The sequence below is a fragment of the Rosa chinensis genome, chromosome 2 (genome assembly GCF_002994745.2).
Source record: "Rosa chinensis cultivar Old Blush chromosome 2, RchiOBHm-V2, whole genome shotgun sequence".
NCBI classification, from domain to species: Eukaryota; Viridiplantae; Streptophyta; class Magnoliopsida; order Rosales; family Rosaceae; genus Rosa; species Rosa chinensis.
Window position 1 is genome coordinate 75,200,281 of NC_037089.1, and position 13,310 is coordinate 75,213,590.

At 36.4% G+C, this 13,310-nt stretch overlaps 1 protein-coding gene and 1 long non-coding RNA gene across 2 annotated transcripts; one reads left to right on the forward strand and one right to left on the reverse strand.

Moving 5' to 3' along the window:
* Window positions 1-4,947: 4,947 nt before the first annotated feature.
* LOC121051915 lies at window positions 4,948-7,376 on the reverse strand. Its single transcript, XR_005807442.1, has 5 exons — window positions 7,144-7,376; window positions 6,962-6,994; window positions 6,134-6,229; window positions 5,528-5,582; window positions 4,948-5,154 (listed from the first exon to the last, which is right to left on the reverse strand). It is a non-coding gene; the product is annotated as an uncharacterized LOC121051915 (long non-coding RNA).
* Window positions 7,377-9,854: 2,478 nt separating this feature from the next.
* LOC112185002 (transcription factor MYB101) lies at window positions 9,855-13,105 on the forward strand. The gene is made up of 3 exons (XM_024323219.2): window positions 9,855-10,703; window positions 11,205-12,144; window positions 12,368-13,105. Exons 1-3 carry the CDS (start codon window positions 10,347-10,349, stop codon window positions 12,655-12,657), a joined length of 1,587 nt encoding a protein of 528 aa, XP_024178987.2. The 5' UTR covers window positions 9,855-10,346; the 3' UTR covers window positions 12,658-13,105.
* The last annotated feature ends 205 nt before the right edge of the window (window positions 13,106-13,310 follow it).

The following is a 13,310-nucleotide window of genomic DNA, read 5'->3' on the forward strand; positions in this document are numbered from 1 at the left end:
TTCATACTAAATAGAGCATGTGTTTTCATTCACGTAATATAGTTCTCCATTTTGTAATTGGGGTAAACCTTTTAGTAATTACTCAATTTAGGACAATATTTACAAGTATATGTATAATATTACAAATTGATGACAAATGTGTGCTTAAAAATGTAATTTTAATTTTTTTAAATTGCCACGTGTCAAAATTTAACTGGGTAACCTGATGACCTATTCATCAGGTTACCATCATATTAACTTGTTATATATTTAAAAAAATAAAAATAAAAAGGCATCCCATACTGGGGGGTACTATAGTCTGTCTCTTGATTTTGTACAGTTTACCTAGCATTGATCTCATACCCAATTTGATTACAATATTCACACCACAATTAAGACAATATAGCTATTGTGTGAACTAACAACCAACAGCAGAAAATCAAAAAATTTGTTGTGTGAGATTCATAACACACAATAGAAATAAAATTATCCATGTTGTCTGAATCAATCAACAGACAAGAGATAGAATTTCATTGTAGTTGTCTGTTACTTATCTCAGACAACAAAGAACAAATTATATCTGTTGTGTGTTATGAATCTCAGACAACAAATAAACAATATAGCTATTGTGTGTTATGAATCTCACACAACAAAGAAATCACAACTGTTGTGTGTTATGAATCTCAGACAACAGCTAAATTTCATTTTCTGTTGTCTGAATGGCCATGTCAATGCCAAGACATCCCCGCGCATGCCATGCCAGGCACATGCCTGCGCAGAATTCGCACAACGGAAATAATTATCTTTTGAGGAAATGAATATTGCACAACACACAACACAAAATGTCTGTCGTCTGATTAACTTATTGTACGTACTAGTGAAACATGGAAGATCAAATTCTCATATGAATGTTTGAAATATTAATGACCAGTCCGACCTTCAAATAAAAAGAAAACCAGAAACCTAAATGATCAAAGACCGTTTCTCCTTCAGTGATATGATCATCCAATCATTTAGTATGACTAGCAAATATTAATTAAGTGATCAGTTGCAAGCTAACAACCAATCTTGAAATAAAGGAAGTGAAGAAGAAGAAGAGATGGACAAGGAAGAAGCAATACACGGCAAGTTTTTTTTTTTTTCCCTTTTTTAACGAAGAACAGTTTTGTATTTTTTTTATTTCATTTCTTTGACGATGTGTTGGTTTGTTAATTTTTTTTTTTTTGGTGATATTTGAAAAGATGAAAAAGCCCCTCATGTGCTAACCAAATTAACGGAAAATTGGATGAAAAGTCTAAAAAATAATGATAGGGTTTAGGATGTTAGCTCAGTCGTTAGAGCACCCACTACCTATGTATGAAGTCATGGGTTCGAGTCACCATGGGGGTAGGAGTGAAATCCTTAATTTGATCCTCTTTTTTTTTTAAGGAATGATAGGGTGTAAATCAGCAATAATTAGAAAAGTGAGGGTGTAGATAATCAAAATTGAAATATCAGGGGTAAATCAGCAACCATGGGAAAAATCAGGGGGTAATTTAGCTATTTTGCCTTAAAGCTCACCAAAAACTAACAAGCATAGCTTTCCCCAAAGATGTGGGGAAGTATTGGAAACATGGTTCTAAAAAATGGCCTGGACGGTTGCTTAGGCGCCGCCTAGGTGCTGGGCATCAGTGTACCGTTCCGACTTTGGCCTGGGCGAAGTCATTAGGCATTGGGTCTCCAGGCGGCCGTCTAAGCTGACTAGGCGGCCTGGGCGCTGGGTATTGGGCAGTTGGAAATCTTCACGTCTCTTCTCTCTCTCTCTCTCTCTTGTTTCTGATGCTAATTATCAATAGCTTGAAGATTTCTCTCTCATCTGGTCATGCACTTGATGATTTGGTATCGAAGATGAAGAGTTTTCTTTGATTTTTTCTAGGAGAGAGGAAAGAAGATTCGATAACCGCTTAGAAAGGAGAGAGAAAATTGGTCATACAATCTGAATACAGTGAAGAAGAGAGAGAGAGAGATGCAGAAATTGGAGGTGATAGAAGATGAAAACATGATTAGGCAAGAGAACGTGGTTTGGTCAAAGCTGACCACTACAGCTCAAATTAATAGTTTTTTTATATTTTATTTTATAAAGTTTAGGATAAGTATATCATAACGTTTATTTATAATTATCTTATTAGTAATTTGAACTATTTAATGGTGGGTTTAGTTTTTTGAATATAAAAATGTGGTTAGAAATTATTACCAACACAAGAACTATTCTACCTATATGTATTTATTATTAAAATATTAAAATTAAAATTAAAATTAAAATTAAAAACCACCTAGGTGCCGCTTAGGGTCCTAGGCGCTTAATCACCTCCCGACTAGTGTCTAGCAATTTTTAGAACCTTGATTGGAAATAAGAAGTTAACAACTAACAATAGCAGCTCATAGGAGCTCCATAAGGAAAGTCCAAGCCCAAAGACGAGCATGATTGGTCCTACACAAACAGTCGTGCACATAGCAACATCGCCTCATTGCTCCTCTACCACTCCAGGACCTCACCACCACCGCCAATCCAAGACGTCATCCACCACCAGAAGGTCACATCGTTGGCATCCCAATTAGATCCAAATCCAAAACCAATTTGAATCAACTTGGAAAAAAAAAATCAAACCTCCTTAGAAACCACCCAAAGCTAGAGTGGCACATGGAACCAATGAAAGCCAAGCATCCCAAAGGCTGAAAACAACGACCTTCGTGGCTCAGAATTCACACTGCAATCCAACGACGATCAATCTATTCAAGCATTTGAGCACATCACTCCCTATAGAGCTACTACCTAGTTATAGCACCAAAATACTCGTTCGGCAGCAGGCCACAACGTCAACTAGACTAGAGGCTAGCCTAGATGTTGGGCTGCAAGTCTGCCACAGGACGTGCAAGAATTTGCAGCGACTTCGGTCTTTGGCTACTTTAGAGGACAGCTAGGGTTTTTTTTTTCTTTTTCCCCTCAATGTTGGATTTTTTCTCCCTTTTAAGTTCAATTCAAGAAAAACTTACTTTATTATGTCTAATATTATGATTATTTTCTAATAAATTAGACCTGGAAGTTGAACTTTTTTTTTTTCCTAAAGAAGAGTTGTCAATCCATTAAACAGACGAAGATGTAGGTGACTACAAAATATTATCAACCCTCGTGAGCTACGTCAAAATCTAGCCATGCAAGGCTACCCTGAAGCAACCTAAATGTAGCTATCTTAGGATGAAGGTCCAGTAACCAAAGTAACAAAGACAATGTTAGGGTTATGGACCAAAGTCCTCTTAACTTATTCATAAAGGACCAAAAATTACCCTGCGCAGATGGGGCTCCCTTGGATCCCAAATATGAGCCCAATAATGAATGGGCGGAAGAATCCTACCTAACCAAATGACACATGCCCAAGAAAATCTACTTTGGGACAGAAGCAGAATGCAGCCTTTGACATTTTCAGGCAAAAGAACGCACAGCACCGCCACCACCCTAGAGCAGTCCCACCACCACCTTCGACATTTTCCAGCAAAAACTGAATTAAATACTCCCCCCCCCCCCTTCCCCCCTAACCCAGATTTATCTAGTCTCTCGGGCACTTTCCCCCTTCAACTAGTAGAGTTTTTAAATGCTTAAGTAATCTAGATCCAATATGGTAATAGTTTAATCGTCTAATTGAGTTCACCCTTAACCTAATTAACAAACTACATCTTATGCCACTCATCTCTCTCTCTCCCCCCGCCCCGATCTCTACCTCGCCAGAGTCGAATTCAGGCCCATGCATTCCCCTCTTCATGCTCTACACCAACCCCAGCCTTTTTGGACAACCTTAGGAGTTCCAGAACATGGTGGCGAGGATTAACCTGGTGACCATGACGGCGCCAAGTCGGATTTCGAAGAGCTCTGGCATTCGTCTAGCTTTTTTCATGGAGCGCTTTGCGAGGACGGCGATTTCGATCAAGAAAGGGTTGGCGACTGTTATTAATAACGTATGTGAATTTTGTAGTGGTCACACACTCAGCGAACGACTGGAAAATATCATCAGGCATGCATGAACACATGGACAACGTGACTGAGTATCAACACAGCTTAAAAACACTATTTACAATCAAGAAAAAACAACTACAAACGACAAATGGTCATAATATAGAGGAAAACGACATTTCCAATTGTTGATAAATTACTACAATTGGCAGCCAATATGTATCGAGACAGATTGAAGATATCTAGAATTCTGAAAGATAACGAAAGATTTAAGAAAAATAAATTGTGGGAATCGAGGCGAATCTCTGCATATGGCAGAAAGAAACTCTATTAGGTAATAATGTCTAGACAAACAATAATAACTTGATAGGTCCCCAGGCGATGTAACCCTAATAAACCAATTAGCATTGATTGAATAAGAACATCGAAAAGACGCTCAATTTTCACTAGATATGACCTTTAACCACTACTAGAGAAAACCCATTTAGAGACAAAATTATTGTCTCTAATAGAGAGAATTCATCCCCCAAAAAAATTTAAGACGGAACCGTTTTGTGGCTAAAGTCGTCTCCTAAAGCTCGTCCCAAATTGTTTAAAGCAACAACTGATAAATTCCGTCTCCTAATGTATTTGGAGAAGAAATAAAAATTGTCCCCTATTCAATGAAATTTCATCCCCCATTCTCATTGAGCATTGAGAGAATGGAGGGAAAATAAAATAAATTGGCGCCAATCAGAGGAATAGGGGACGAACTCATTCCATCTCCTTTTAGTTTCAATTTTTTTTTTCAAATTTAATGGCGCCAATTAGACAAATAGGGGAAACTTACTTCGTCTCCTTTTATTCTCAAATTTTAAATTATTTTCAATTTTAATTTTAATTTTTAATAAATTATTGAATTATATTAGACAACAAATCTAAGGGTTGTCGCCAATTATATAAATAGAAATTTTCTTTTACAAAAAAATTGAATTTATTATGGATAATATAGTAATAAACAGAGCCCTAACATCAATTGTTTTTTCAAATCCAACCAACATGAACAAATGAAGCACTTTCATAATATGCTTCCTAAGTCTTCAACTAGAAATAATATCTTCAACTAATTAATATCAGAAATGCAGACGGCTTTTGATGGAGAACCAGAGGCATATGGTGACTGTCCTTGAACATGTCCCCAATCAGTATACCTGTACCAAAAGCCTTAAACGTAAAACATTGCTGACCCCAACAAAATGCATGAAAGTGATAAAATGAAAATATATATGGTGGACCTTGATAAGAAATACTGAAATGAGTAAATAGGATTTGATAAGGAAACATGATTGACGTTTTACAAAAATGGGTTCATGATGAACATAAAACATTATTTAATCAGTGCAAAACATCAAATTAAACAAAAGTTAGTTTTCAGTACCAAACAACACCATAAATACTTATCAAAGCAAAAATAGACACAAGATACCAATGGTTTAAACTTGAGTTAGGAAACTAAAGACAAGCAAACAAACATGATAAAAAGCATGTGATCAGACCAATAAGCCCAAATAAGAAAGGGTTTACCTTAACGGTAAGGGGATCAAGATAGGAGCTGACTACATAATTAATCTTCATGCTCCTAGCCGCATATCCATTTTACACAATGTAACAAAAATCAAAAACTAAAAGTTAATATCAAGAATGAAAATCCATAAAGTAAGCTAAACAAAAAATATCTTTATAGTAAATATCAAGAATGAAAATCAATATCAACTTGAAATTTGAACCATGTTAAAAAAAAAAAAAAAAGGACATGCAGAATTTCCATAGCATATGACATTGATTAATCCAATTCTATGAAAGTGGATATTTAGTAAGAAATAGAGACAAGAAGCAGTTGTGATTTTGGTAAGAAATCAATGACGAGAAGTGCTGATTAAATCTGCAATACAATAATATAACCTTTTGTCTGCAAAGACAGACTACCCTATAAATAAGCACTAAAAAATAACAATAACAAAGAAAAGGAAGACTTGGTCTGTTTTAGAGTTTTATTCATGTAATATTTGGTTAGTTTTATAGTTTTATCAAGTAAATCAAACACCTCAAGTATGATAACATCAAGGGTATCAACAAAGTTCAATAATTATTTGCTATGAATTTTATATGTAATGAAAAAGATTCACATACCTCAACTCCCAATCTCTAGTCAAGTCCCAGTAAAAATGAGTGCAAAGAGTTCAAAATGGTTTGGCTGTGCTCTGTTATCACGTTACTCCAGCAGATCTTGCAATTTTTATGTACACGAAAACAAAAATTTTAATACAACACTCATGCAAAGACCAAAACAGTCCATAGTCATCGATATCTTTGAAGACAGAAGATATAGTGGCCTATATATAGAGGGTCCCTTTGATCTAAAGCCAAAGAAGATAATGAATTGAATTGAAAACATCACTAAATCAGACTCTTAGACTAAAGTCACAAATATGGACATAAATTTTGCACATTCCTTTTGCACCTCATGAAACTATATCTATGATTTTATTGGCCAAGGATAATGAGTTTTAGCTCAGGATTCACAAAAATACTATAAGCTAGACACAAATATATTCAGAGGGTACAGTTCCAGAAGATATATATATATATATATATATAAAGTGTTGTGGCTATTAAACAAGCAGCTACAAGTGTGGCATTGTATTTCTCCTTTTCATATCGTAATTTATTCATCAGTTTAAATACCTCAAACTTTGTACATAACTTACTTTGGAAACAACACTGCACCAAAATGGAAAAGCAAATGAACATGGATTGATCAGAAATTTCTCAAGCAGTATCCTTATTCTCTAGAACAGAAAGTGCATGATTATATAATCTAATAATGTAAATGCATTTTATGGATCTGGTCCTTCTGCCTCAGACTTAGTAGCATCATGGTCATTGATTATATAATCTAATAATGTAAAATGCAACTATATATTGATCCTCTAGTGATTGGTTAACCTGGGAACTCACCATCAAATTCAGAAAACCATAAACTTCTAGACACTGAAAAAAAAAAAAAAAAACTGGGTCAGAAACATGAACGCCAACGACCTAGAGCTTTAATCAAGAATTAAATCAAAAATTGAATGAAACAAAGCTTTAAATCAATGGAAAACGAATCGGAGAGAGAGAGAGAGAGGGAGAGAACGAACCTGAAGACAGAAATGGAAAACGAATCGGAGAATCTTCGGGAAGAGAACAAACGTGAAGCAGAGAAGAAGAAGCTTCAAAGCGAGAGGAAGAGAGATTGGTTTGCGATGAATAATGGGTCTGCAACTTTGTGTTGGGAGAAGCGAGAACCTGAAGAGAGACGAAGGCCAGTCTGCTGCACCCTACACCCACAAACAGAGGAGACTAGAGTCGTGGAGTAGTATTGCGGCAAAAGACTATACCTATCAGTATTAATTAAGCCAATAAGGCTTAAGGTTAAATTTTCAATAATCCTACAATTGTCCTTGATTAATTAAAACTCTAAGACTATAAACTTTAATAGATAATGGATAAAACAGTAAATTAAAAATAGGAAAAAGAAAAACAGGAAAAGAGAAAAAGAAAAGAAGAGAGAGAAGAAATTGTTAATCTCAATGTGGGAGGGCTTTTACTAGACGTGTGAGCAATGAATCACCAATTGTCATAAATGACAAGTTTAGAAACTGTATTATTCCTTATTTTTTTTATTGCAGTTTGATGAAGAAATAAATTATGTAAAACTAATTTTTTAATACAAAAAAAACATTAAAAAAAGCCAATTGACAGACGCGTAAGCGTGTGTTAAGAGGCTAGTGTAAAATAATAGGGAAAAAACAGAAGAAGATTCGTATAAAAAAGAAAATCAACTAATTGGAGGCACTTAATTTACAACATAGTTTTTTACTATTTATTTTTTAATTAAAAAATCTTGAAATATATATATATAATGAATTATTAAATTAAGTACCTTATGTTCCTCTCATAGTCGTGTGGTTGAAAATCGGATGGAAAATATTGCAACAAATATCTAAGCCAATCAAGTCACCTCAATTGATTTCAATAAGAAATTAAATTCAATATATAAAATATTTTCCTAATTGAAAAACACAAAACATCATTAAACCCCTAAACCTTACGCCCATCTCATAGTCGTGTGGTTGAAAATCCGATGGAAAATATTGCAACAGATATCTAGGCCAATCAAGTCACCTCAGTTGGTTTCAATAAGAAATTATATTCAATATAAAATGCTTTTCAAATTTAAAAACACAAAATATCATTAAACCTCTGAAGGCAGATTTGAGTGAAGAGCTCTCCTCAAGGCTAATCTGGATGAGAATAAATCATCTCAAGGCCAATCTAGGTGAGAAGTAATTCCCTAAATACAAATCTGTGTGAGGAGAAATCTCCTCAAAGTGAATCTGGGTGAGGAGCATTCCCTTCGATAAAAATCTGAGTGAGGAGTCGAATCCAGGTGAGAAGAAATTCTCTCAAGACGAACTCCAGGTAAGGAGAATTCATGATGGAGCAATTTTAACAAAAGAAAACAAACTTGATGGAGTCATGTTTCAAAAAATCTTATGCGTATACATACGTGCTAATACTTCAACTATATGAACAACTTCGATTAGAAAGAGGTTGGCCCCTAGGTTGGGTAAGTGGTACGCCGGCCTTTATGGTACGCGGTACGCTAGGATATAGTAGTTAAAATTTTAATTAAAAATAAATTACATATGATAAATATAATTATGAAAAAATAATAAATAGATAATCATACATATAATAAAAATAAATTTTTTACGTAAATACCCCTCATACATATACTATGAAAACCACATTAATTTGGAAGGGTAAAAAGTAAAATTAGAGATTAGAGGTAATAAAGGAATTAGGATCGAAATCTCTTAGATATTATCTTCTTCTTTTTTTCCTCTCAACTTGTCGATTTGCGTTGTATTGTCTTATGAGTTTGGTACAAAGTTGAATCTTCCGTTTCATATATGTTCTATGTTATATAAAACAAAAATACTGCCAATAGAATTAGGGGCAAAAAAATTTCACCCCTATTTATTTTCGTCAAAATTTTGAAATTTGGCATAATTCCCTCTCAAATTTTAATCAATTATTTACAAAAAAAAAAAAGGAGACGAAATTACATTTCATCCCAATTAAATTTTGGGACAAATATTTTTTGTCCTCAATTGAAATTTATTTGTCTCTAATAGCATTGAGTGGAGAATTTTGAAACACAAAACTTTTAGGGACAAAATCAAAAAATTTGTCCCTAATCATGTGTTTGGGGGACGAAAAATTAGTCTGTCCCAAATTTTTTTTTTCCTTAAATGGGTTTTCTATAGTAGTGAACGTTAACGAAAGTTCAAAATGATTTCATTATTGGTAATGTGAGATACACTCTACGCGCATGAATCATATGTATATATATATATATATTTATATTGTTTCTGATTATACGATATTCAGTCAACATTACGGTCCAACTAAAAATTAATGTAAAATAGAATTGAGTCATAAAATCAAAAGGGCAGATGCAATGAAAATCCCTCCCAATTTATAGCTTGTCAAGTTTTCTTAAAATGTTTCGTTGACCTACAAAGAGAACATGTAGAAGATTACTAAATTTACCACGAACTTTGAAAATACATGGTGAAATGTCTAAAGTGGTGTGTTCTAGAAGTGAAAGAGAGGGTATGAGATAGTGTATGGGTGTATATATTAACAATGAAGGGTGGAGATAGAAAACGCGTTCCGGGACGTACCACTTAGCATGCAACCCGGACCGAAATGGGTGCTCATCCCTCTAAATAAATCCCTTCAAGCACACTCACCTTCACCAAATCTCCAACTTTGGACCCAAAAAAAAACAAAGCCTCCTATCTATGTCTCTTTTTTTTGTTTTTCTTTTTTTTTCACTAAATCTGAAACTCTCTCTCTTTCTACACCAAAAACAAGGATAGAAGGTGGCCAAAAGAATTAATTAGAGAGAAGGGATAGCGAATAGAGACAAAGAGCTAGCTTGGTGTTTCTGTATCTCTCTAATTCTCCTCTCTTCCCTTTCCTGTATTTCTCTCTCATTATACCCTGGGAGAGGAGAGAGAACTCTTCTATAAACCAGCTCTCCCCTCTCTCCCTCTCTCCTCATCTCTCTTTTTCTCTCTGCTCTCATTTCTCAGAGTAGATACAAACCTAAACCCACCGAAGAAGAAAACCATTGAAAATTGCAATACCATTTCCAAGGCAGAACCCAAGCACCAAACCCTCAAACAATCAAGAAAACCAAAACAGGTTGTAGTGGGTGGTTTTAGCTATCTATCTTTCTATCTATCCATCCACCTATCTATAGCCGGCTAGCTTTTTTGAGACGAGAATGATCATGAGCAACAGCAGAGATGGATCAATGGACTTGAACGAGATGGTTACGGCCGCCCAGTTAGGAGGTGGGGCCCACCAGCTTCATCAGCCCCTGCGGGGGCTGAAGAAGGGGCCGTGGACAGCGGCCGAGGATTCAATTCTGATGGAGTACGTGAAGAAACACGGCGAGGGGAACTGGAACGCCGTGCAGAAGAACTCGGGGCTGGCCAGGTGCGGCAAGAGCTGCAGGCTCCGGTGGGCTAACCATTTGAGGCCTAATCTCAAGAAAGGCTCTCTCACTGCAGAGGAGGAGCGAATGATCATCGAACTTCATGCCAAGTACGGCAACAAATGGGCTCGCATGGCTTCTCAGGTATATATACATGAATTTTTATTAATCTAGGTGGAGTCTGTTGTTAGATTTTTATGTTTTGCTTGAAGTATACATGTCTTCTAATAAACTTGTGTTTTTTTTTTCTTCTTGTCTATGTTTTGATGTGAACTCTTCCCGATCTTTCCTTTTCATCTTGATTTGGATTGTGACGCGAGCAGCTTTCATTTCCTATTACCTTTCGCTTTCTCTTTTCTTCTTTCTTGGTCTTCTTGGACTATCTGTCTTAATTTTTTGACGAACTTTTCATTTAATTTTTTTTTCCCATCTGATTTCCTATGGAATCCATTTTTCTATGATCTAGTTCGATTTTTTAATTTCCATTAATTTTCTTTTAGACCAACCTGTTTATGATTCCCTCAGAACTGCGCACTCCTATGTGTCTGTTTATTCTTTAATTTTGACCTTTGTTTTAATTAAATCTCTGGTGTCTGATTAATTAATTAGTTTCTTGTGTCTGTTACTTTCAATTTGTATCATCAGTTACCCGGTAGGACTGACAACGAGATAAAGAACTACTGGAACACCAGAATGAAGAGACGCCACAGAGCCGGATTACCAATTTACCCTCACGAGCTTCAACATGAAGCCGCTGCTTCATTTCACCACCAACAAGCTCATCATCAGCAGCAGAGGCATAACTCAAACTCGTCCTCTTCTTCATTTTCATCGCTCCTTTCCTCCTCGCATCCTCGAAAAGCAAATTACAGCTCTACCCCATCGCTCTCTCTTTATGACCACATCAGTTTTGATGCCTCTCTGCAGAACCACCACAACTCTCCTTCTCTTAATTACTCCAACTCCGCCATGACGACCCAGTTCAACGGTAACGGTGGCTTTGCTATCCCGCTATCTCCGGTTTCACCGGTTTCCCCATTTGGGTCATCGTCTTCAGCACTGTTCAACCAAACCATTTTGCCAACTCCATCTCAATACTACAACTCAGGTCATGGAGGTTTTGGCAATTACAGTACTCTTAGCCTTAGCTCGATGATCATGGGGACACCTACTTATGAGCCAATGAACTCGGAGCTCCCTTCGAACCAAACACCACCATACTCGCCATACACCCCCACGAAACCTGCTTCTTCTGCTAACTTTAATGGCGGTGAGGGTCTGATGGAGGCTTCTGGCAACACCAATGGCTATGAGATTGAAACGGTAACCTCTCAAGGAAAGAGAGGCAGTGGTCTGCTGGATGATGTGTTGGTGCAAGCTGATGTAATTTGTGGGAACAAGAGATCAAGGAGTGGAGACAGCTCATCCGCCGAGTCAGGGAAAGACAAATATATAGTGGAGGAGGAGGATGAGTCTGCTGGTCAGGAAGAGGAAGAAGACAATGTGCAAGAGGAATCAACTTGGAAGAGCAGCGGTGGCAATAGTGCTGAAAACCTAAGGGATGGTAGCTCTTCTCCGTCAGTTGGTAAGATACTTCTAACAAATTAATAAAGGAGAGGGCTTCTATACTTTTTTCAATATAGATCGAACCGTTATTTTGCTTCAGTGGCCTAAACTCTGTTTTTATGAAATGAAAAACAGTAAAAAAATCTGAAACACTATTTTGGGAACAAACTTGATGAGCTAACATCAAACTGATTAAGTTTACTAATAGCTTAAGTTGTTGCCTTTTGATTTTGTTGTCACAGGGATGAAACCAAGTGAGGATCCACTAGAGGATATGGACGATGACTTGTTAAGCCTACTCAACTTCCAATCTGCAGCGCCAGAATCCGAGTCGTGGTACGGGGGAAGCATATCTGACCAGGCATCACCAGGCATGAATGGTGCAAGTGACAATAATAATGTGAGTCTAGACATTCGGCAAAACACATCGACATATGCATCCACGGTGAACATGAGTGCAGCAGAACCTGATGATGAAGTTAAGCGCAGCCTTCCTCCATGCTTCTGGAACAACATGCCTGGCATCTGCTAAGATTTGAAGCTCTCCATAATCCTGAGATCCAACGTTGATCTGCGTGGTCCATTTCCCTTGAAAGACTAGAGATAGTGAGTGTACCATACGAGTACTAATCAAGACTAGAGGTTAGCTGGTGTGCATACATGGTTAAAATGCTAGAGTACCGTTCCTAGTGAGGATCGATGATCATGTGGGTTTATGTTTTATTAGTTAATTAGGTTTCCTTAGGGCTAGCTTTTCCAGCAAAAAGAGACAAGGAAGCTTAGAGTTCTTTTTCATCTAGAATACAGTGTTTAATTATGTTGGAAGGTTTCGGTGAAACCCTGTAATGTTTAATGTCATGCATGCATGTGTTGTATATATCACCAATGTAGAATGTAGCAGTTCTAGTTTCGGCACCAGCTCCTATCTTTTGAGTTAGAACCATCAATCAATTCAGACTTTATAGCCCCGCTTTTTGGTACATGGTTTCTTTTTATTTATTTGTATTTCCTAAAAAATTTAATTTTTATTTCATGCTATTAGTTGGTATTAAAATTTCTGATGCTTCACAGAATCTAAAAATTGTAGAATTGCACTTTTTTGGATACCTTAAACTGGGATCTAACCTATAACTTATCCGGCTTTCTCTTATCTCCTTCACAAATTGTCTTCATAAGGTGCTTTCC

Coding starts and splice junctions, on each gene's coding strand:
- LOC112185002 (XM_024323219.2), top strand. CDS start 10,347: ATGATCATGAGCAACAGCAGAGATGGATCAATGGACTTGAACGAGATG. Junction 10,704..11,204: donor GGGCTCGCATGGCTTCTCAG/GTATATATACAT, acceptor TTGTATCATCAG/TTACCCGGTAGGACTGACAA. Junction 12,145..12,367: donor TAGCTCTTCTCCGTCAGTTG/GTAAGATACTTC, acceptor TTGTTGTCACAG/GGATGAAACCAAGTGAGGAT.